The 25,664-nt window shown below is 42.9% G+C and overlaps 1 protein-coding gene across 4 annotated transcripts in view; it reads left to right on the top strand.

The window, feature by feature from the left end:
• Positions 1 to 25,664, top strand: part of MKP-4 (MAPK Phosphatase 4) — a 74,123-nt gene that overhangs the window by 3,993 nt on the left and 44,466 nt on the right. For 2 of the 4 annotated variants that reach the window (XM_045741684.2, XM_069329505.1), the window contains 3 exons: positions 148 to 264; positions 12,879 to 13,010; positions 23,962 to 24,058. In XM_045741684.2, the coding sequence (XP_045597640.1) occupies positions 192 to 264; positions 12,879 to 13,010; positions 23,962 to 24,058 (302 nt within the window). In that variant the 5' untranslated portion in view covers positions 148 to 191. Of the gene's footprint in view, positions 1 to 147; positions 265 to 12,878; positions 13,011 to 14,854; positions 14,940 to 23,961; positions 24,059 to 25,664 lie in introns of those variants that run through there. The other 2 variants (XM_045741699.2, XM_045741689.2) reach the window with 2 other exon arrangements.

Below are 25,664 nucleotides of genomic sequence, written 5' to 3'. Positions count from 1 at the left end.
GGTAATTTGTTGTGTTGATGGCATACTTGTTTTGGTGTTATTGGTGATATGTAATGGTGTTGATGTGATGGTGGGGTCTTGGTAATGGTGTTGTGTTTATTTATAATACTTCAATTGACAAGAAATGTGCATTTATATTTTTTTCAGTATTGTGCAGTTTTTGAGTGCTGATTTTTATTGAAGGAGTCAGAATGGTAGATTGTGAAGAAGACTCGCTGCCTGATGTTGCTGATTTGAATAAGATAGAAGAGGGCCTCTACTTAGGTATGTTATTTACACTGGTTTAGAATTTTGCTTATACTGTAATCTGTATTTTGTTAAATATATACAAATATGCTTGAAATATAAGTACTGTATTATCTTTTGTACATAATTTTTGAGCTGTTGTTCTGCCACTCTCATGGGCTATACTGTATATCCTAAACTCTTTAAAGGCTCGTAACTTAGTCAGACAAACAATAAATGGTGTCAGTATGACATGGATTACACCATGTATGTAAGGTTATATATGGTGTAAGGGAGTTGCTGGAGACAGTGTCAACCAGCCAGAAGAGACTGATGCTGGGAATATCTGTTCTTAAGCACAAGCTTTCTGGAATTCCTAGTGGCAGCCACATTTTGCCTGGACTGTGGGATTGGTCTTGCCTTTACCTCTCTCTCTTGATCTATCTGCTTTTTCTCGAGGCTGCTTCTCTTCCAGAGACTCGGGAACGTGCACTACTGGTTGGTTTGTGGCTCTCTGCCTAGCTTGGTGTATGGATTTTCTAGGAATGGTGTGCTGTCACCTATATTGGCCTCTGATGGCAGCCCAGTTGATGTTGGTTTTGTCTTTCCTTGTGGCTAGTGTGTGTTACGACCCAGCTTAACCAGTTCAGACTGGATATGCTGAAGTCATACCTTAACTGTTAATGTACCTTTTATTATAATTTTTTACCTGCAGCAATATTGAAATTTATGCATATCTATGTTGAAATGTCATCATATACACGTGTATTGTATTATGATATTATGTTGTATTTCATGATGTGTTAAGTGAGTGTTTAACTGCTTGTTTCACCAGTTGTGTGGCCGGAGGCTGACAACATTTGGCTTTCAACACCCACAGGTGCAACAAAAAAAGAAAATAAAATAAAAAATTATTTTGTCTTATAAAAGTGTTCATTTGTGTTCCATGGTCACGGTGAAAAATAATAATAAAAATCGTAGGTGGCATATTTTGGCCGCAATAGGGCGGGGAAGTCTGGCAAACAAGAGGCGTTGACAGCAAGTGCCGGAGGCGGTCTGTTTCGCCCTAGCCGTCAGGCAGGAGTTGCCACAAAGATATTACCTAATTATTTCAATGTCTGATCTTTTTTTAGTTTTTTTTGCAGTAATATTATTCAATAGTGTGTAGTGTGATATATAATAAAATGTGTGAATCATCGCTGTACTCAAAATTATGGTGTGCATATTATTGATTGTTTTTATCAAGCTGCACCCAGCTGTCAGGACAGATGACAGCTGGGTGGACAGCGCTTCGGATTCGTAGTCCTGAGGTTCCAGGTTCGATCCCTGGTGGAGGTGGAGACAAATGGGCAAAATGTTTCTTTCACCCTGATGCCCCTGTTACCTAGCAGTAAATAGGTACCTAGGAGTTAGACAGCTGCTACGCGCTGCTTCCTGGGGGGATGTGTAACAAAAAGAAGGCCTGGTCGAGGACCGGGCTGCGGGACACTAAGCCCCGAAATCATCTCAAGATAATCAAGATTCAATTATTATGTTCATAAAACAATAAAAAATACTTTTGCAGTTATTACACTATATACACAGGTTATATATATAAGTATCTGCATGTTTTGTTCACCATAACAAACCACTAAGTTGATATGGTGAGTCAAAAAGAAACGAGGAGTGGCCACCACACACCAGCCACCACCACAACTCGTCACCACTCCCTCCCTCAAAAACACCTCATTCGCCAACATCCTCCTCCCATCATACTGTTTTTGCTTTTATTTACTATACTGTATACAGACATTATATATAAGTACAGTATCTGCATGTTTTGTTCACCATAGCAAACCACTAAGCTGGTATAAAAAGTGCAGACAGCAACAAGTTGCCACACAGATTCGGCAGATGACGCTACAGCCCTCCCACCCTCAACATTATTCCTCCCACAGTACAGCGCAAATTATCACAACAATCCGTAGTTCGTAGTTCGGAGAGTTCGTAGTTCGCGGGGGAGGGGACAGACGTGTCGTCGTCGCGCTCCGTTAAAACACTGGAATAAACCGGGCTTTTTTAGGATTACAACCATGGATTACGGCCCACAGTGATCACCAAGTGCATAGTGACCCGTAGGAAAATAGAATACAGAAATTAACAATGGAAATTTGAGTTAAATACAGAATAAAGGTGGTCCCACGTGGTGAGCCAGTGCCACCAGGCTCATGTGTACAGGCATAAGCGATATATATCAAATATAGCGAGCAGTGATACGTTGAACAGTGAAGTGGAACGTGTAACACAACATATAAATTAGTGGATAGTGTTAGAGAATTGTACAAAGAAAAAGTATAAATGTAAAGTTGTGGAGGAGGCATCACACTAGGCTGTTTAAACCACAGCCACGAGGCCTACACAGTGTAGAGGACGTCCCGCAGTAACAGTGTACTTCCTCAGTGATAATATACTGGCAATATATACTGTAATACGGGAAAGTGGAGCTAGGAACTAGTAACAGAGTAAGTGAATAACATTACAAGCCGGAAGAAAGCAGAAATTCCCTTAGGATATTACAGGCACATAATCAGTGTATAAATCAAGTAACTGGCAACCAGTGACATCCTGGTTGCCCATCCTGCCCCCGACCTGGGACAAACAACGGTCAACTGGACGGTCCCAAGACGACCATATTTTCTCCACAAGGCGATAAGTACCCCCACATAAACTTGAACAAATAAACATATGTAATATTATAAATATACTGGATACATATTATATATACATACATATAATACTTAAATATATGCATATATTATTATAACATCACAAACCCAACATGGAGGTGTGTGGAGGCTGCCTTAAGTCACTTCGGAAGAGTGTTGTAGGCATTGTATGTAACATTTGTAACATAAGGTTTCACCTAAGTTGTACAGGATTACCTACACAATATGCAAACCGGGAAGGTAACTACTGGATCTGTCAAAGAGACAGACAGATGTGGGAAAACATCACCAAACTAATGAATAACATTCCTGAAGAACACAGGCTACAATTCACACAAAAACTACCAGAAATATATGCAGAGTATATAAAGACAGCAATGAACTCTGAACACAACCCAGGGACTGAGAATTTAGAGAGTCAAAGTAGCAATGTAGACGGGTATAGTGTCGAGGTACACAAAAATGAAGGCAATAGTGTAGAGCACACTGGTGATATGAATAAGGAGAGAAAAAATGAGACGAATGAGAACACAAATGAGAAAGACGAAAGCAACAAGGAGAAAGATAAGGGCAATACCGAGAATGAATGCAGAAACGAGAAAGTTGGAACAAAAAACACAGAGGTAGCCAAGTCGTGCACGGGTACAAACAAGAATAATACAATCACAAATGAAAATATTTGCTGGTATTATGCAAAAGGACAGTGTAGATATGGGCCCAGAGGCACGGAATGCTCATTCATGCACCCACGGAAATGCCGAAACTGGTTAGGGAAAGGCAGATGTCGTTTTGATACAGAGTGTAGATATTTTCACCCTAAGCTATGCACACTCTCAGTCAATGAGAGGAAATGCTACGATCTTCACTGCCCCGATTTCCACGTCAGAGGTACACAGCGCCATATAAGAGAAGAAGTCCAACATAATAGCCCTGAAAATTTTTTAGAGGCAGGTACAAACAGAGGGAGAAACAGACAGGCAGAAACGTGGCAGGAGTACGGATGGAGAGGGGGAAATGCCCAAGACTGGACTACAGTTCGGCATCAAGCCCACACATACTACACCCCCCAACTACACAGAGACTACCACACTCCCCAGTATCACTTCCAAAACTGGACAAACCATTGCCACAACAACACACCCTGGGTCAGGGTAGAGAGGAGGGAGAACTACCAAAACCTTCCAGAAGTTACACACAACATGGACAATCATTCATATTTGCAAACATTCAAGGTTTAAAGCCAAAGTCAAGAAATAAAGTTAAGTTCATAAATGGCCTTCTATTAGAGTCAAACTCAATATTTGGGGCATTCACGGAAACTCATACAAAAGATTACATGGATGGTGAAATCTGGATTCCAAATTATAATCTATATAGATGTGATAGAAAAACTAGGTCAAATGGAGGAGTAGGTCTGTATATTAAAGAAGACCTGGTATGCACAGAACTACTAAATTCAACTAATGAGGTGGTAGAGGTACTTGGAATGAAGGTAGAGAAACTAAACTTGATTATTATTCTAATATATAAACCGCCAGATACAACGATTGAGGAATTCACAGAGCAGATGCACAAAATAGAGAACATACTTGACAACCTAGCAAACCCAGCTCCAGATATTATCTTTCTTGGAGATTTCAATTTACCGAGTCTAAGATGGAGAACGGCAAACACAAATATCATAGCAGGGAATGACCCGGGAAATAACCAACCACAGGTTAGAGAACTTTTGAGATTCTGTGACAAATTCTCGCTCAATCAACAGATTACAGAACCAACTAGGAACGAAAACACACTAGACTTGTTATTCACAAACAATGATGAACTAATCAGGGATATCACAATCTCAGATACTTCATACTCAGACCATAAGCTCATTGAAGTGCGAACTAGCATAAATAACGGTAGTAGGTCTAAGAGACCAAACAAGCGAGAAGGAATATTCAATCAATTCAATTTCAACAATAAGAGGATTGACTGGGAAAAAATAAATGTAGACCTTGCAACCATTCAATGGGAGACGGTCTTAAGCGACAAAACTCCCACACAGGGAATAGCTCAACTGACAGCTGAAGCTTACAAGGTCTGCTTGAAGCACGTGCCTGTGAGGAGGGGCAGAAAGAGGACCACTCTAGAAAGAGAACGGAGACGACTGTACAGGAGAAGGAAAAAAATAACGGAAATGCTTCGGCAGACACAACTATCACAAGCAAGGAAAACAAGCCTAAGCAGGGAGATTGAGGAAATAGAACAAACGTTGAAGCGATCATATGAGTCTGAGGAAATGGAATTGGAACAGAAAGCTATACAAGAGATAAGGAAAAATCCGAAATATTTTTTCACATACGCAAAATCAAAATCCAAAACCTCGACCAGTATTGGACCGTTAATTACAAATGAAGGTACGTACACAGAGGACAACAAAGAGATTAGTGAAATTCTAAGAAGCCAGTATGAGGCTATGTTTAGCACACCAATAAACAACATGAAAGTTGATGACCCAGACAGCTTCTTTATGAATGACATTCAAGCTGCAGATAATATAACGGATATTACCACAAACTCGGAAGACTTTGAAAGAGAAATTGATAATATGCCTATGCACTCAGCTCCTGGGCCTGACTCATGGAATTCAATATTCATAAAGAAATGTAAAGTACCAGTAGTGAGAGCACTCAGCGTAATATGGAGAAAGAGCCTGGATACAGGGGAGATACCAGCAGCACTTAAATCTGCAGATATAGCTCCGTTGCACAAGGGGGGGAGTAAAGCCTTGGCAAAAAATTATAGGCCAGTTGCACTAACATCACACATAATAAAAGTGTTTGAAAGAGTGATTAGGAATCAAATTTCTAGTTTTATGGAAAACAATGAATTGCACAATCCAGGACAACATGGATTTAGAGCGGGAAGATCCTGTCTGTCACAGTTACTCAACCACTATGACAAAATCACAGAAGCCCTAGAAGAAAAGCAAAATGCAGATGTTGTATACACAGACTTTGCAAAGGCGTTCGACAAATGTGACCATGAGGTGATAGCTCACAAAATGAGGTCAATGGGAATAACTGGAAAAGTAGGACGCTGGATACTCAATTTCCTGTCGAACAGAACACTAAGAGTAACAGTCAATCAGATAAAATCGAGTCCAAGCGATGTTAAAAGCTCTGTACCTCAAGGTACAGTCCTTGCACCGCTACTGTTCCTTATTCTCATATCTGATATAGACAAAAATACACGCCACAGCTTCGTGTCGTCCTTTGCAGATGACACAAAAATCAGCATGAAAATTACCTCTGCTGAAGACATTGAAAAACTACAAGCAGATGTCAACAAAGTTTTTGATTGGGCAGCAGAAAATAACATGATGTTTAACAGTGATAAATTTCAGGTACTCAGGTATGGCAAAAATGAGGATCTGAAACATAATACAGGGTACAAAACACAATCGAATCTTCCCATAGTAGAAAAACAGCATGTCAAGGATTTGGGAATAATGATGTCCGACGATCTAACGTTTAGGGAGCATAACCAAGCAAATATCGCGTCAGCCAGAAAAATGATCGGATGGATTACGAGAACTTTCAAATCCAGGGATCCCATCACAATGGTTGTACTCTTCAAGTCACTTGTGCTGTCCCGTCTCGAGTACTGCTCAGTATTCACTTCCCCCTTCAGAGCAGGAGAGATTGCTGAAATAGAGGGAATACAGAGAACATATACGGCACGCATAGACGAGATAAAACACCTAAATTATTGGGATCGTCTCAAAGCTCTCCAAATGTACTCTCTAGAAAGGAGACGAGAGAGATACCAAATAATATACACATGGAAAATACTGGAGGGTCAGGTCCCAAATCTACACAGTAAAATAACAACGTACTGGAGTGAACGATATGGAAGAAAATGCAAGATTGAACCAGTGAAGAGCAGAGGTGCCATAGGCACAATCAGAGAGCACTGTATAAACATCAGGGGTCCGCGGTTGTTCAACGTCCTCCCAGCGAGCATAAGAAATATTGCCGGAACAACCGTGGACATCTTCAAGAGAAAACTGGACGGTTTTCTAAGAGAAGTTCCGGATCAGCCGGGCTGTGGTGGGTACGTGGCCCTGCGGGCCGCTCCAAGCAACAGCCTGGTGGACCAAACTCTCACAAGTCGAGCCTGGCCTCGGGCCGGGCTTGGGGAGTAGAAGAACTCCCAGAACCCCATCAACCAGGTATCAACCAGGTATCAATCCTGCTATTATCAGAATCCTTGTAATTTTTATCACAGTCAGGTGTCTTCTGTAATACTATCATCACTAAATAATACCAGTTACATATATTTTTTACATTATTAGGCGATGCTGTGGTCACAATCTGAACAGCAGTGCTGTGAACTCATGCTGTGTGTGCAAACCTTTATGGTTCACTCAGTACTGAGGCCCTCATACCCGGGAATGTTGCCCACGATTTTTTTTTTAAATGGCGTCTGTTTACAAGAGGCCTGAGGAATGTGATGTGAACCCCGTGTATCCATGGGCCATTTAAATCTTGAGTAGTACTCCAAAATGTCATGACGTGATGCGCTCTTTTGCGTATGTTACTCAACACGTCATATGACGTGTTTCGCAGTTTAAGGGTTAATGATTCAGGCAATGGCCACATGTTGAGGGAGCTGTCTTCTCTTATCAGGTCACGGTGCTGGGTTTTTAGCTGTGTGGCTCTCTCTCTCTCTCTTACCTCCTTCCTTCTCCTCTCTCCTTACTCTTTAAATAACAAGATAAGTACCTATATATATTGTTACCGTGCCATTAGTTGTTCTAAATGTATTTGTTCTGTGTTCACTAGGTCAGTGTTTGAGCCCCAAGTGTTTGCCCCTCTTGGGTGGTCTAGTGTGACCATGTGTGGAAGTTATAGTGTTGTGTTCTGTCCCTTTAGGAACGTAATCTTACTTCTAGTTTGCTGTAGTGTAACCCTCGTCTCCTGCTTATGTGGATTCAGGGAATTAACGTAAGATTGAGGTGGTAAGGTATTTATTGTACTTAGAGGAATTAGAGTTAATAAATTATATTTTAAGGTATTAACCAGGAGTTTCCATTGCCCTTGTTGTAGTGGGGTAAATGATCTCTTTCCAGATGTCAGTCCATATTTTAATATTCATACTTTGTTGGGAATTGTTTTTCCTGGGGGCCGGGCCTTACCGAACCCCTCTGCTTGGAACTCCATCACCTTAAACATTGACCTTACAGAGCAAGCACTAGTTTATAACACACCTCCAGCTCCCAATTCCCTGTCAGACGCAGTGTAAAATGATCGCTGTCTAAAGGGGAAATTCATACATTGTTTGAAGAAGGTAAGGGTAGTGATATTGATGAAGCAAGGCATGATAAAGATCTAACACAGGTGTTGCATTCAAGTGATACAGATACGAATGAGGACGATACAGCGAGCATGTCCAGTACAGGCGAGTACCAGGCAAGCTGCAGCCTCACAGGTCATAGGCTTTGCCAGTACTATCACCACCTGTGTCATCTCCCATTTTTGAAGAAAGGGATACTATAGTGAATCATTTTCTGGGTTCAGTGATGCTGCTTCTGATACAAGTAGTGTAGATGAACCGAGTGTCAGCAGCTACTTTGTTGGTGTTACTAGGCAGAGATTTGCTGTCTTGGCAGCACCCCTTGCCAAGAGCCTCCGTGTCTCCACCCATGATGACAGTGTTGCCTCTACATCTACTCTCTCTGGTCGCCCTTCTGGTATACAGGGTAGAAGAGCTTCATCTCCTGGCAAATGGAGATTTAGTGCAAAAAAATGGATCCATAGTGACCGGTTGTGGGTATGGCGGTGGTGGTGGTGCTAATACAAGGAGCACGGGGTGAATTTGTGTAGGCACACTGTGATAATTTTTGTACCATACAAACCACAGTTTGATGATACTGATGATGTGTTGCACCCACTTTCCCATATACAGGTGAAGATATAAGTGAAAGTGAATATTTTATGGCTTATTTTGATGAGTCATTCTACAATATCTTGTTGACAAAACCAACAGGTATGTACTAAAACTTATTGCAGGTGACTAAATTACCTGCTTCACATATGACATGATGGAAGGACACCACTGTGGCTCAATTGAAGATGTTCTTAGCTCTGTGTCTGCTTATTAAACATTTCGTGAAGCATGTAATACAGGATTTTGGAACAAAGATAACGCTGTTCCAAGCTCAGTGTTCAACAAGTGCATGTCATGAGACAGGTTCCTGATACTTCTGCGGTGCCTATACTTTGAAAACATTGCAAATTTTGATAGAAATTATCGACTTTGGAGAGTGCAAAATGTCTTCAGTGATATTAGAGGAAAATTTTGTGATTACTTTGTACCAGGACAGAATATTGTCATTGATGAATCCCTAGTTCTTTCAAGAAACATCTTGCTTTCAAGCAGTACATCCTATCGAAATGGATCCGTTTTGGCCTCAAATTTTTTGCATTGTGCGACTGTGAAACCGTAATGGTGATGGATATAATATTATATTCTGGAACAGACATAGACATGCCTGCTCAAGTTCCTCCTGGGTTTTCTGGACAGTATGGTGAAGATGCTCATGGAACCACTGCTGAATAAGGGGCACATTCTGTACATTGACAATTATTAAACAAGCCCCTTGCTAACAAAGTTCCTGCTTGAACATAACATGGGAGCGTGTGGCACTGTAAAGACACACAGGAAAGAAATGCCAGTTTTTGATACTGTTATTGCAGTGGGTGATTGTCAACTCAGAAAATGTGACAAGATTTTATCAGTGTGTTGGAAAGACAGACGTGAAGTGAATATGTTGACAGCTATTCACACTGGTGAAATGCTCAACAGTGGCAAAGTGAGGTTTGAAAGGGACAGAAAATTGTACAAGCCAGATTTTGTCATTGACTACAATATAAATATGAGATTGGTAGATACTGTAAATTTTACATGATAGTTGGTGCTGTTGAGTGTGTTCGCAAAAGTGTATAGGGAACATAGAAATTGTTCTTTCACCTTGTAGATGTAACAGTGTTAAACTGTTACAACATGTATTTGGTGAAATCAGGCAAGAAACCATCAATTTATGTTTTTAGTCATACTCTCTTGTCACAATTCCTCATCAAGTATGGCCAGGAAGACAGTGTAAGAACAGGTGTTCTTGTGCCAACAATGCCACATGTAACTCCCAACAGATTGGCTGCTAAAGACCAGTTTGCAATTCATAGGCAACTTTGATACATACCACCTACAGGAACTAAAGCAATGGTGTACTTAAGTGCATTGTTTGCAAGCACACAGCATGAAGAACCAGGAAGCGAAACTGTGTGTGTACCTGGTGCATTGGGTGCAAAGTCGTGCTGTGTACCATGGACTGCTTCTTTATCACTGACTAACGAAGTACTGAGTGTGTAATACAGTGTGTGACTGTGTAAATAGTTTGTGAGTGTGTTCTTAGTGTAAGTAAATTAAATATTGAACAAGTAATATTGAGACGATCATGTTTTTAACACATTAGTGACACATGTATCACAGTTTCCTGGAACATTATGAATGTTCTACTGTGTACATATTGTAAAGGACACAAATGTACATCAGATATGTTAAAAAAAGCAATTAGAAAACAATGAAGTGCATTAAAAAAATGGATGAAAAATATTTGTGGCAACTCGCGAATCTTGAATCGTCCGCATGACCACCTCCAGGAGCCTCCTGCATGAGTGAACATGTTGCCATGACATCACGGCCAAAGGAAGTTTTTTTAAATTACTTTTTACATATACATGTACAGGGAAGGGATTAAAAAAAAAAGAAAAATGGGGGGGGGGGGACTTCATTTCTGTAAGGAGCCCCCTACGGTGTCCCGGAGCTTACCGTGCTGATGTGTGTATATTAGACCGTGGCATCAGTCGATTGGAGCTCTTACCTACCATGGACCACAAGCCAGACCCTGGCCCCTTCATAGAGGCACGATGAGCAATGGCCTATGGAAACCCAATGTATTTGGAAGTATTCCATGTCTGCCTTCGACTGGGGTCTGGTACCCAGAAAGGAAGGTGTAACAAAAAAAAAAAACCCACATGGTAAAAACTGCTACTAAAACCCCAACAGATAGGCAAAACTCCCAAACTAAAACAAGCAAATGTCACTAAAGCTGTCACGCCAATTGTCCGCACAGCTCCTAGGGTGGGGAAGCATGAGGGGTGGCCCGAACCCCAAACCCCGTGCCGGCCGCTACATTCATTTCCTCAACTGATGTGGACTGTGGCAGTCATTGAATCTGGTCTCTGACTCCTTGCAGTTCTGTGCCTTGTGGTGTATTTCTGTCAACCCGTTCTCGCAAATTTAATAAGTCAATATTGACTTATTAAATATGTGCATAGGTGACATACTTAACATAATAGATACCCTTAAAAAGATTCATAGAAAACACCGACCTTACCTAACCTACTTAGTATGTTAAGATAAGCATCTTATTGCTTCGTAATTACAATTATTACCTAACCTATAATAGGTATAGGTTAAGTAATAATTGTAATTACGAAGCAATAAGATGCTTATCTTAAGATACTAACAAGGTTAGGTAAGGTCGGTGTTTTCTATGAATCTTTTTAAGGGTATTATGTTTAGTATATCACCTATGCACGTAGTTAATAAGTCAATATTGACTTTACGAATTTGCGAGAACGGGTTGATTTCTGTTGTGTGGTGTGCAGGCCAGTAGGAATTCATCAGTACTGGGGCTGCATGCGCTTAGGGCCACCTTCCCTCAGCGCCCTGTAAGTACTGCCCTTGCATCTTCGGGTTCTCTTCCACAGTGCGTTCAGGAACCGCTTCTGTAGGGGTCTTTTGCTGCTTAGCAATTACCCACCCTTGGCCAGCTGGGGTTTTTAGTTACCACTGTTTGGCCTTGGGTAGGAAGTGGTATTGTTCCTGGTAGGGGTGCAAGGTATTGTGCAGCTTGTCTCCCATTATTCACAGCGGCTAGTTCTGTTCTTCTTGGGGATGTTGTGCTTTCGGGGGTTTTATTTTTATTTTTGTTTGTTTTGCCTGGTAGGGGTCTGCCCTCTTGGTTTATCCACCTTCTGCAGTATTGGTGGTCCTCCGCTGGGACCCCGTGCTTGTACACGTCGCAGGTGTTTAGGTTTTTAGCAGTTCTCTTGGTAGTTTGGGCTTAAGCGGTTAGCAATACTTTGTCTGGGCTTACCTTAGCAGTCAGCCTAAAGCCCCTGGAAAACCCCACTTAGAGGAACTCAGAGGATGCATCCATAGGTCCAAAGAGCCCCACTCTTTGGACCTATGGATGCGTCCTCCGAGTTCCAACTTGCCGAGTGCGAGTTTGATGGTTCCTCTGTAAACCTTGTCTTAGGGTGACAATCACCATTTTTGCCTTCGTCATGCTGCCTGTTGGGTCAATGATCCCTTTGACCCAGAGTCTTGTGAGTCTTGCTCCTTGCTCGTGCTCCAGATTACTCAGTCCTCTGATATTCCATGTTTGGGTACAGGTGGCTTCTGCATTGCATGCTTGATATCGGTTGCTGCAACGTGCTAGGTTGGTTGTTCACCCGGATGTCCCAAGGTTGCCCCGCTTGGGTTATAGGGACCTGGACTTGGGGCCGTTAGTTGCTTTGGCTTTAGTTTCATCCGCGCTCCTATGTCCTTTCCCTGTTGGTATTGTTCATCCTCTTCCCCCTCATCCTTCCTGCTTCCGGCTCCCAAACGTCTGAGGGTTTCAGAGTCAGGGCAGGGTTTAGGTGTTCATAAATAGATTTTTCGTGCAATCATTGAAAGATAAGAGAACCTGCAATGAGAAAAAGGGAGTCACTTAATTTTTGGAGTAGTTACCAGGTAGGCTTTTTTAGAGAACTATGGCTACCCAGTGTTATACTTTGTTGTTTTGATTGTGTCTGTATAAAATATTTGATTTTTTTTGTTTAATTACAGGCAATCTTACAGCAGCAGTTGACACTAAAATACTGATGAAGCATTCTATATCGCACATCCTCACTGTGGACTCCAAACCCCTGCCTTCCAGAATTACCTCGCTTCAAGGAATGGCTTTTCTCTATATACAAGGTAATTTCAAACTAAGATTGTCTATTATTGTTCTTTTCTGAATGATTACATTTGACTGCTTCCTCAAGTAAGATCCAAGTGTGTACTTGGGAAGAAGTGTCCACAGTGAGGCAGGGCAACATACTGGTGCTAACCAGTGCCATAAACAATTGAAATACAGCACCAACTTCAGTTGTAGAAAGTGCTAGGAAAGTCCTGGGAAAACAATTGGATTCAACTATAAATGAATGACAGAGGTCAAATTTTACAACCCTTGTATAATTTGTACAACCCTTGTAACCCTTGCAAACCTCCCTCAAGATAATAATTGACCACTGAGAGAGCTCTTCAAATTACCAGTTTACTTACTTGGCCGTCCCTTTACTGACCATCAAGAAGAGGCAGCACTGTGCACACAACTTGCTTCCTGGCTCCCATCTGCCTCACATGCCCCTTGACTGATGGCTGATGTGTAGTTGGCAGGCTGAGACTGGATTTTCAATTAATTTGGTTATTTTGATTCATTTAAGCTTTTTCTGATTTACTTTGGGCTATGCTTATTCAGAACTGTAAACTTTTTAATTACTATTTTATATAACAATCTCTTCTGTGCATTTTTGGGAGGGTCCCGATTCAACCTGCCTTTTGCTGTGTGGGTGTGGTTGGGTCATGTTAAATGATTAGGTGTGCCACTTGCTGACAGTGATTTCCTGGTGTCTGGCACGCCTGCCCATTTGTGTAGACTGGGCTGCCAGCACCCATTGCTTCCAGTAGGTCTGTCTTCTCATTTTCTGTGGGATGCTGGGATTGGTTGGTTCCCCAGTTGACTCAAATCCAGATTTTGATGCTTGTAGCTTCTCAAATTGCAATTCTGTTCTTTTTAATGCCTTTGGGTTTTCCTGTTGCTGTCATCTTTTTGGCTGTCGGATGCAGGACTTACAGTGGTACCTTGGTGTATGACTGCCCTAGAGTACAAATTTTTTGGTATACAACGTCAAATTCATCGTAAAATTTGAATTGGTGTATGACACTTTACCTGGAAGATAACATCTGTTGATACACGTATGGGTCGAACGAGCGCATGGTGCTGGGGGTGCGGGGTGAGGCACTCGGTTTGTTTACCAGTGTATCCCGTGTAGTGACACCCGCGACCGCGCTTGAATTCTTTGTGAAGCATTATACAGTACGTATTTACTGTACAGCATTCACAACTCCATGAGACTTAAAGCTAGACATAACTCCAACAATAAGGTAAATAACAAATGTAACTCAGTATTTTTTAGTAGGGGAATAATATATGGGTACAATATATAATATGATAATGCATTTTTATTGTGTACAAGAAAAAAAAGAGACACTGACACAAACGCCTCCTGAAGGTCACCTCTTGCAACGCATCCAACGCTCCAATGCACTGGAGTTGGTCCCATATAGTACGTTGAATGGAGGTTGTACTGTATTATTGAATTTTTAACACTATTGCGCTCCCGGCAGAAGGCTCTTTAACTTTCCCCTCGTGCGCCGAGCATTTCAGGTAACCGCGCGGCGACACTGAAACGTGTATACTCTCTTTGGTCTGCTCACCTTAATTTTCCATGTATATATTTAAATTTGGTATCAATTTGTTCACAAGAGAATGCTCTAGAGGAATATATATATAAAATTTCACCAAAGCCAACGTGAAACTTGCACCAAATAAACTATGGTGATTGTTATCCATGAGCGCCAAACAGTGATGAAATGTTTATGCTCTTTTCAGGTTTATCAACCCCAGAATTGTTCTACGTCATTAATTTTGGTATCACTGTGATCGCAATAAAATTCTGTATACAGACATGAAAATAAAGTACAAAACATGGGTGCGCCCCACCCGCAAGACCATGGGAAGTTGCCCAAGGGTTACCCGCTACCGCACGCCCAACTGCACATCGGCTACAACCCTACTGAAAAGTTTGTACTCTTTTTCATGGTTTTGACCATAATTTTCAATGTATGTGTTTCATTTTGGTATCAATGTGTTCTCAATGAAATGTTCTAGAGGAATATATGTATAACATGTTTAACACCAAAGTTAAAGTGATGCGGCACCAAATAAAAAACTAAGTCGTTTGTTAGCCATGCATGCCAAAAAGTGCGAACATGTTGCTGCTATTTTCAGGTTTATCAAGTCCAAACTTGTTCGACATCGTTCTTTTTTTGTATCGCTGTGATTGCAATAAAATTCCCTACACACACACACATGCATATAAATTAGACAACATGGGGGCACATAACCCGCAACGACCCCTAAAGTTGCCGAAGCCTTACCCGCTAGAGCACACTCATTGCCACACCCGCTACACCAGACAAACACATACAGTTTGTTAACAGAAATTTTTGTGCTACATTGTTCATTATGGTATCAAATTATTCACAATAAAATGCTCTAAATAAAAAGACAAATGTGTGTGTGACACGCGAACCAATATAAATGCCGATAATAACCGAGATTTGCACAAGTTTGGGACACGAGCCATCGGCGCTCCGGTCACGAGCGTGATAAACAAAGCACTAGGCCCACCGCATGGCCTGACGACCCAGAATGCCATGCGGCATATTGAGGAGAGTGGGAAGACAATGGCGCTCATTTTGAAACCACCTAGAAGTTGATCGGATTACATTAAGGAGAAAAACTTATGACAATAATAGGCATCATTGGAGAGTGAAAGTGTTAATAAACCAGCGTTCAATGTAATGAAACGCCATTTTCTGGGTGTGTTCCGGAGGCTCCCTGGAGCTATCCATGGATGATATGGATACCCTAACTATTTTGCATCAGTCGATGTGGGTTGAGTTCTAGGCCTACCGAGGACCACGAGCCAAAACCTGGCCCCCCTCACAGAGGCACGAGGAGCAATGGCCCATAGAAATGCACATGTGATTTGGAGCATTCAATATCTGCCATTGACCAGGACAGGCACCCAGAAAGGTAAGCGCCACAAAACAAACCGCTATTCTGGTTAACAACGAAAATCGTCAAAACGGGTGGACAGAACTTCCCAAAAGAAAAATGAGCAAACAAGCATGACGTCACACGAGCCGCGTGGCATGTCTGCACAACTTCCCCTCTTCCCGGGAGGGGGAAGGGGCAACCTCTGCGCCAGCGATCCCCACCCCAGTTCTGAGGCTGGATGTAAAAAAACGCAAAAAAATGCCGACCGGAGGGAGGGAGGAGGGGTTGCTAGGGAGCTTCCGGAACTCGCCCAGAAAATGGCGTTTCATTACATTCAACACTGGTTTTCTGGGGGGAGCCCCTATGGATACTCAGAGCTACTTCACAAAAGACAACAGAATAAAAGGGAACTTACCCGGGATGCGGTCAGTGCTCCACTCCTCAACTCGAAGTCGAGACAACAGGCTGCAACCGCCGACCCAAAGCAACACTGGCATGACTGGGTCCAGGAACGTTCACGATGTAGCGTGCAGCGAGGACCCTGTTCGATAGCCTAAAAAACCCCCGTGCCCGAATGTCAGCCCATAACATATTGCCAAAGACGGCAGCATGAGCAGCAAACTTACTAACATCATGGGTACGGGGATAGACAGCAGGCTGGCTGGATTTAATTAACCTGCGGGCGACCTGAGAGACCCGAACTTGCGAAAAACTTCTTGAACAGGGAAGAAGGGAAACCGGATCAACCCAAAGTGCATTCCCGGACATAGAAGCCGTGGCGCGCAGATAACGTCGGAGGGCTGCAACCAGACACAACACATGATGAACCCCCGGTCTGACAAACCAAGCATCAACTACCCAAGGACCCCTCCGGAAGGCAGCAGTCTTCTTCTCCAGAAAAGAGGGAGACGGCTGTAGACGAACATACCGATGACCACGACCAAAAGAGCAAAAACCTCTGTGCCGGAGAAGAGCATGAAGCTCCACCACACGACCCCCAGAGGCTAATGCCAACAAAAAAAAAGAGCCTTAGCAAAATAATCCTGAACCGAAGGGGCAACAAAAAACCGAGGAGAAGAAAGATAGGAGAGCACTCTGTCTAAAGACCAGGATGGCTCAGGCGTCACATGAGCAGGCCGGAGGTGAAACAACGCATCTCTCTCTTTGCAAGAGACAGCTTGCAAAATGGTGCAGAAGTAATATCGATACCGAAAGCAAGCTGCAGCAGCTCCACCAGCGCCGCACGATACAAGGCGACAGTATTAGGCATAAGATGACGGTCCTGGAAAAACCAAGAGAGAAAGGACACCACCACTCGAACCGAAAGCGAAGAGCAGCGACGAAGGGACAGAAAGAACCGGAAGAACTGCCAGGAAACTTCATACTGCCGCCAAAAGGAAGCACGCAGGTAGGAAACCAGCAAGGAAGCCACCATAGAGATAGTGATAAACACGAGTCAAAAATACCAAACGCAAAGATTCGCGGAGAAGAGCGAACCAGTCTCGTACCAGACTGGGTCAATCTCCTGAAAAGCCAGAGCCGCGGAAAAACCTCCAGGTTCAGACATCGGGCAGGCAGTGCCTGAAATCATGGCTGGGCCGGCCACCATGGGGCCAAGAGGACTACTTGCCGCTGGTAAGTCTCCAAGCAAGCCACTACCTGGAGCAACAGCTGAACCGGGGGAAAGAGGTACAGGAACCCCCACCTCGACCAGTCCTGCCAAAAGGCATCAATCCCGACAGCCGTGCAGTCGGGGAAGGGCACCACATACCAGAAGACGCCTCGACCACGCTGACGTGAAGAGGTTCACCTCCAGGTGCCCGAATGTCCGGCAGAGCCAACTGAATGAGTCATTCCATGGACAGGGGAACGAACCGGGACAGGCCATCCGCCAGGATGTTGAACACCCCCCGGACGTGAACCGCCAGGAGATCCAAACCCCGAGAACTCAGCAGACAAGTCACCCGAAGAGACAAATCCCAAAAAGTCAAGGACCGCATCGAACCCCCTCGGTTCAGGCAATGAACCTCCGGGGAGCGGTCCGAATGGAGCCGGATTGTCAATCCGCGGGGGACCCGAACCCTCCGAAGCGCAAACCACACCACCGCGAACTTCCGCACAGTGCTGTGGATCCGACAGAAGGATGGACCCCACCATCCCTGGCCGGCCTGGTGAGCACTGGTCACAAAGCCCCAGCCGAGAGACGATGCGTCCATGAACACATCGAGCGAGGGCTCGGGTAGGCGCCAAGGCATGGAACCCCGAAAAACCCAAAGAGGAAGCCGGCGACGCAGCAGCCGACACAAGGCCCCCGGGGAACGAACCAAGTGATCGCGAGCGAGGTGGAAGGGACGTCCCCCGAAGGAACCTGGTTGATGGGGTTCTGGGAGTAGTTCTACTCCCCAAGCCCGGCCCAAGGCCAGGCTTGACTTGGGAGAGTTTGGTCCACTAGGCTGTTGCTTGGAGCGGCCCGCAGGCCCCACATATCCACCACAGCCCGGCTGGTCCAGCACTCTTTGGAAGAAACTAGATTGTTTCCTCTTGAAGATGTCCACGGTTGTTCCGGCAATATTTTTTATGCTCGCTGGGAGGGTGTTGAACAACTGCGGACCTCTGATGTTTATACAGTGTTCTCTGATTGTGCTTATGGCACCCCTGCTCTTCACTGGTTCCATTCTGCATTTTCTTCCATATTGTTCACTTCAGTAAATTGTTATTTTACTGTGTAGATTTGGTACTTGTCCCTCCAGTATCTTACATGTGTGTATTATTTGATATGTTTTTTGTCTTCTTTCTAGTGAGTACATTTGGACGGCTTTGAGACGATCCCAATAATTTAGGTGCTTTATTGCATCTATGTGTGCCGTATATGTTCTCTGTATTCCTCTACTGCAGCAATCTCTCCTGCTCTGAAGGGGAGAAGTGAGTACTGAGCAGTACTCATGACGGGACAATACAAGTGACTTGAAGAGTACAGCCATTGTGATGGGATCCTTAGATTTGAAAGTTCTCGTAATCCATCCGATCATTTTTCTGGCTGACGCAATATTTGTTTGGTTATGCTCCCTAAACGTTAGGTTGTCAGACATCATTATTATTAAATCCTTTACATGCTGTTTTCCTACTATGGGCACATTTGATTGTGTTTTGCACCCTGTATTATGTTTAAGGTCCTCATTTTCCCATACCTGAGTACCTGGAATTTATCGCTGTTAAACGTCATGTTATTTTCTGTTGCCCAGTCGAAAACTTTATTAATATCTGCTTGAAGTTTTTCAATGTCTTCAGCCGAGGTAATTCTGATTTTTGTGTCATCTGCAAAGGATGATACAAAGTTGTGACTTGTATTTTTGTCTATATCTGATATGAGAATAAGGAAAAGCAGAGGTGCAAGGACTGTACCCTGAGGTACAGAGCTTTTAACTGCGCTTGGACTCGATTTTATATGATTGACTGTTACTCAAGTCCTGTTTGACAAAAAACTGAGTATCCAGCGTCCTACTTTACCGGTTATTCCCATTGACCTCATTGTGTGTGCTATCACTCCATGGTCACATTTATCGAAAGCCTTTGCGAAGTCCGTGTATACCACATCAGCATTCTGTTTTTCTTCTAATGCTTCAGTGACTTTGTTGTAGTGATCAAGTAGCTGTGAAATCTTGAGGTTATCTTGAGATGATTTCGGGGCTTTTAGTGTCCCCGCGGCCCGGTCCTCGACCAGGCCTCCACCCCCAGGAAGCAGCCCGTGACAGCTGACTAACACCCAGGTACCTATTTTACTGCTAGGTAACAGGGGCATAGGGTGAAAGAAACTCTGCCCATTGTTTCTCGCCGGTGCCTGGGATCGAACCCAGGACCACAGGATCACAAGTCCAGCGTGCTGTCCGCTCGGCCGACCGGCTTTCCGGCCGATCGTGCCGGAAAGGCACGATCTTCCCGCTCGAAATCCATGTTGGCCTGGGTTGTGAAGGTCATTGGTCTCCATGTAATTGGTGACCTGACTCTTCATCACTCTCAAATACTTTTATTTTGTGGGACGTTAGTGCAACTGGTCTATAATTCTTTGCCAATGCTTTGCTCCCTCCTTTGTGTAGAGGGCTATGTCTGCTACTTTAAGTGCATCTGGTATCTCCCCCATGTCCAAGCTCTTCCTCCACACTATACCACGTGCATGTGTTACCGGCACTTTGCATTTCTTTATAAATACTGTATAGAATTCCATGAATCTGGACCTGGAGCAGAGTGCATGGGCATGTTTTCAATTTCTGTTTAAAAGTTTAGTACGCTTGTGTTGATATCAGTTATATTTACAGGTGTTTGGATATCCCGCATAAAGAAATTGTCTGGATCTTCCACTTTCATGTTGTTTATTGGAATGCTAAACATGTCCTCATATTGCTTTTTTAGGATTTCACTAATTTCTTTGTCATCCTCCGTGTATGAACCTTCACTTGTACGAATTGGTCCAATACTGGCAGTGGTTTTTGCTTTTGATTTCGCATATGTGATGAAGTATTTTGGATTTTTCTTTCTTTCCTGAATTGCTTTTTGTTCTAGCTGCCTTTCTTCAGTTTAATACAAGCAGGGGCAGCCCCCCTCCCCGGGAGGGGGAAGGGGGAGCCCCAGACCTACCGCACCAGCGATCCACACCCCAGTTCTGAGGCTGGATGTCAAAAACACACAAAAAAAACGCTGACCGGAGGGAGGGAGGGATGCCGGGAAGCCTCCAGGACTCTCCCAGAAAATGGCGTTTCATTACATTCAATGCTGGTTTTCTGGGGGGAGCCCCTATGGCTTCCCAGAGCTAACTAACCACAGAGGAAAAAGAAAAATTAGGACTGACCTGGGAAGCGGTCGCCGCACACTACTCTACCCGAAGTCGAAACAACAAGTCACATCCGCCGACCCAAAGCGACACAGGCCCAACTGGGCCCAGGAGTAACCTGGGCCCACAAGGTAACGAACAGCCAAGAATCCTGAATCGTGTTCTGAGCACCAGGTGGGTGGCCATCTTGTTTTGAACAGTTTCAGCAGTGTGGATAAATTATGAAGCACTTTGTTTTCATTTTGAAAAAGCAGGGAAAGATGAAACAAGATTTGGAAGTGATAGAAAAACCAAAGTTGTTCTGTTGAAAATGCTAACTTCAGAACAGTTTCCATTGGATTTAGCTCTAATGCTTGACACGTTGCATGAACCTGGTTTATTGTCGGAGTGTTTACAGAAACGCTCTACTTCGATTGTGTATGCAGACAAACTGATTCAACAGAGCATAAGGTCATTACATGGACTAAAAGAGAAACCTGGCACTTTAACTTTAGAAGCTCAAAAGGCAATTGAAAAGGTGGAGTTTGGATGAATTACCATAATAAGCAACAAGAAAATTGTCTCCATTAATTATCAGCAGTTTCTTACTAGTGTTGTGAACAATTTGCAGCACCGCATGTTCACGACAACATCCATGAAAGGCTCTCAAATTTCTGAACCTCAAAGAATGTATAAATTACTGTTTAGTGAAATTGAAATTGAAATTGAAATAAGTTTATTGAGGTAAAATACACACAAAGGGATGAGGTAGCTCAAGCTATTCTCACCCCATTCAGTACAACGTGTTAATACATACATAGACACACATCACAAATAAACATATTACCAAACATTCTGAAAGATAAACATATACATTTCCTCCTTCACAAGTAGTATGTTATCAGACGTACACACAAATACTTTTATGACCTAGGTATACTGTATAGACAATTTGCAAGAGACATGCAGATAATTCAACAAAATATTACAGTCTTGGTGCAAAATTTTTATATCTCTCAAGAATATCATCAACCTTTCCGTTGTGACACATCCAGGCTATTTGTTCAGGAACAGTCCTTATCTCAGTGTTTCTATATACATTAATCAACGGACAATCAAGAACATAATGGGCAAGGGTGTGAGACCTTAACATACCACATAGTTTACACCTCGTGTCATTATCATGAACACCTATTCCATATTCCCAGTAATATTTGTGCCCAAGCCTGAGTCGCATGTACACAGAGTCACTCCAAGCATTTCTCCTCTTACCATAAGTGAAATGGGTGTTTTGACTCGCATACATGTAGTGTTGCATGGTTTGACTTCTCTCATACATTATCTCTCTCCTCTCCACTCCTGCCTGTGCCTGAATATTTCTGATTTTGCTTCTTATTTGTCTCATTGTGAATTCACATTCAATGTCAACTTGTGGTTTTGATGTGGCACGTTTGGCCAAGTCATCCGCCACCTCGTTGAGCACTATTCCAACATGAGATGGAATCCACATGAATTTCACACTATAACCTTTCAGCTGTATCTCAGTTATTCTTCTCTTACAGTCCTCAACTATAGACATGAAGACTGGGTTTCGACTCTTTAAGGACTCCAGTGCTCCTCGGCTATCGACAAATACAAAAACATTTTTGTCGTCATGACGTACTTCCTCCAAACACGCCAGAATGGCCTGCAGTTCAGCTTGTGTGGATGATATATAATTACTAAGCCGGAGTTCAATTATCCTGTCCACAGTCCCAAACTCCGTATATTCCCTTATTAGGACACCACACCCTGCCCTGCCATCCTCCGCCACCGACCCGTCGCAATATGCATGTAAACTGTTGCCTCTTGGTAACCGAGATATCATGCTTCCATACAAACACCGTAATTGTCCCGGTTCATGATGAATCTTTTTCACCTTCAGGGGTACAATTTCGACGTCTATTTTCTGTACTTTCCAGGGAGCAGACCTATTACACTGGTGAGAGGGTTTACAGCTTAGTGAAATGTGTGTCCATGAAAAGACTACTGGCGGCTGGCCTGATAAAATACCACTTAATTATGGAGAAGCTAAAATATTCTCTCTCTGTAAGAGGTTTAAGCTTTCTTCTTACTCTACACTAAATGCCTTTAGAGACTATGTGGAGGATCATGGATGCCGCATCCCCCAAGATTTACACCTATTACTGAGCTGTTTACAAGTTATTCCTATTAGTACCGCTAAGTGTGTGAGGGGATTCAGTCACATGAACCTGATAATAACAACAACATGCTCAAGAATTCTCAAATCATGTATCAGCACTTATGTTTGTTAAATTACATGGACCTCCTCTAGTTCAGTGGAATCCTGAGCCATATGGCATATCATGGCTGTGGTACCACAGATCGGCAGATGACACCAGGACGAGTTGCTTCAGACCCCCAAAAACATCTCACACCTGACCCTTTGGAGAAACTATTGTGAACCTTTTCACTGGTTGTATTTTGTGACCACTACGTGTTTTAACTTCTTAAATTGACAGATACATGATTGATGTTTTTCTTTGTTTGATAATTATATTTTATGATAATTAGTGATTACAAACATGAAATATTTAACTATGTAACATATATGTAAACAGGATAGGAAATGACAGGCTTTTGTAAGGGCCACCAGAACTCTGGTAACTATAAAATTGGCACTGCACCCCTGCTGATCACCACAAGCTCCTCACTAGCATACTAAGATTGCCATAAAGTCTGGTGTTTTCACAGTTGTCCTACACACCTAGTGATGTAAGGTGTGTAGATCTACCGACATGTATCCCAGATCGTGGTGTTTCATTTCGCCTTTTTTTTTTTTTTTTAGCTTTGTGGATTAGTAGTTTGTGTGGCAACCATAGACTTGAGAGGATATTGCATCACAATAATTATGCTGTATGTACAGAGGAGCACCAGAGTGTTGTTCCAGTTAGCAGGGAATAGTTGCAGAGGTTATTACAAACTTCAGCTGTAATGTAAAACATGTTAGTTACCATTGTTGCTTTGAAATTGAAAAGATGAATAAATTAAGGGAATTTATAATTGGGTGACATGGATGTCTACTAATTGTGATTTGTGGTAATACATAGGTGCCAAGTCTGTTTGTGATATATATGAACCTTTAAAAATACAGTACAGTATTGTACTGTACAGTAAAAACTAACTTAATCTTAACATACACTTAACATTAATATCTGATTTTGCTCTTTTTCTAGTTAATGACATGGCAAATGAGGACCTTTTGAGTCATTTTGAAGAAGCTGTGAAGTTCATAAGAGAAGGTCAAGAAAAAGGAAATGTTCTTGTTCATTGGTAAGTGGTAGTTATCAGTATTCAATATAATTCTTAAGTTTATGGCACAGGAAGCTTGTTAGACCTCCTATCTGTCCTGTTGTGGGAGTCATACCTGGGATTTTTTTGGTTGTGAACCAACTGCTCTGACTCCTGAACTACAGGATTGATTTATTCCCTTTGAGAGTGAGAAAAACTGATCTCTTCTTCACTATTCCTCATGGGTGGCCTTGTGTATATACTACTGTATTATAATCCCTCTATTTACTTCCAAGAAGCAATCCTGGAAACATGGACTTGTATCAAAATGGAGAACCATAATGCAAAACCTATATGTCAAACAAATTCAATTTTGTTATTTCAGACTGCGTTCCTTGGAAAAATTAAAATTGTGTAAAATTCATGAATAAAAAAAGGATAGGAGTACTAGTACAATACATTTGTATGCACCATGATAGGAGCAGAGTGTGTGTGTGTTGAGACTTGGTAAGCAGTGTGTTTTACTTGAAGAGCTACCCTGACAAGGGAGTCGGGACTGTCTGCCTTTTCATCTTATGAAGGCATTGTTTGGCTGCTTCCTTGTCGGCACTCGTCTCTTTGCCAGTTGTTTTGATGTGCAAGTTGCAACTACAGTACAGGTATGGTTAAAGCTCTCAAACCATCCACATCTTGCTGTAGATTAATGCCTTTGAACTCTTCATTTTAGTCCTCAAATAATGCCACTCTTTATTTTTATTGTCATCAAAATGTTGATTGTCTTAAAGATCCTTGAATCCAAATACACAACAGTTTCTACATTTAACAAACCAAATGTCTGTCTTTCGTAATGTTTGCACCATTTAATGTGGTCACATAATTATCACTTTTACGCATCAGCTTGCTTAAGTTATTCACAGTCATAAGTGCCAAGATAAAAGCAGAGGCAACATGAATGGGTATATTCACAATGATATAAATACTGAGGAAGGTTGTTAAAAGGACATTGCATGTCCTGGGTCCTATCAAAAGAAAATGGAAAAATTTTCTGGGGGGAGCCCCTTTGGCTCTCTGGAGCTATCCAGGCTGATATTGCTAATGTCAGAATTTGGCATCAGTCATGTGTATGGAGTTCTTTGGGCCTATCGGGGACGCGAGCCAGAACCTGGCCCCCTCAGAGAGGCATGAGGAGCAATGGTCTATAGAAACCCCTCGTGTGGTTGGAAGCATTCTGTCTGCCATTGACTGGGTCAGGTACCCAGAAAGGTAAGTGCCCCAAAACAAACCCCTATTCTGGTGAAAATTGCTACAAAAAGCTGAACTAGTGAACAGAACTCGCCAAACAGAAACAAGCAAACAAGCATGACATCACAAATCGCTGCGCCGCTATCTGCACAGCTCTTCCCTCCCGGGAAGGAAAAAAGGGGAGCCCAAGACCCCTGCGCCGGCAATCCACACCATGGTTCCGAGGCTGATGCGCTAGGCAGAGGTCGTGTGTTATGGCTCCAGACTTAGTTTCAGCTCTATGCCTTGTAGGTGGTGGCTGTCTTTTCAGTGGTGTGTGAGCCAGGAGTATTTCTTCAGTACTCGAGCTGCATGCGCCTAGGGTTCCCTTTCCTAGGTGCCCGGTAAATACTGCCCTTGGGGCCAC

Source organism: Procambarus clarkii, chromosome 22, assembly GCF_040958095.1.
Source record: "Procambarus clarkii isolate CNS0578487 chromosome 22, FALCON_Pclarkii_2.0, whole genome shotgun sequence".
In the NCBI taxonomy this organism is placed as follows: domain Eukaryota; kingdom Metazoa; phylum Arthropoda; class Malacostraca; order Decapoda; family Cambaridae; genus Procambarus; species Procambarus clarkii.
Note: the sequence above shows the minus strand (reverse complement) of the source record. Positions and strands in the feature narration are given on the sequence as shown.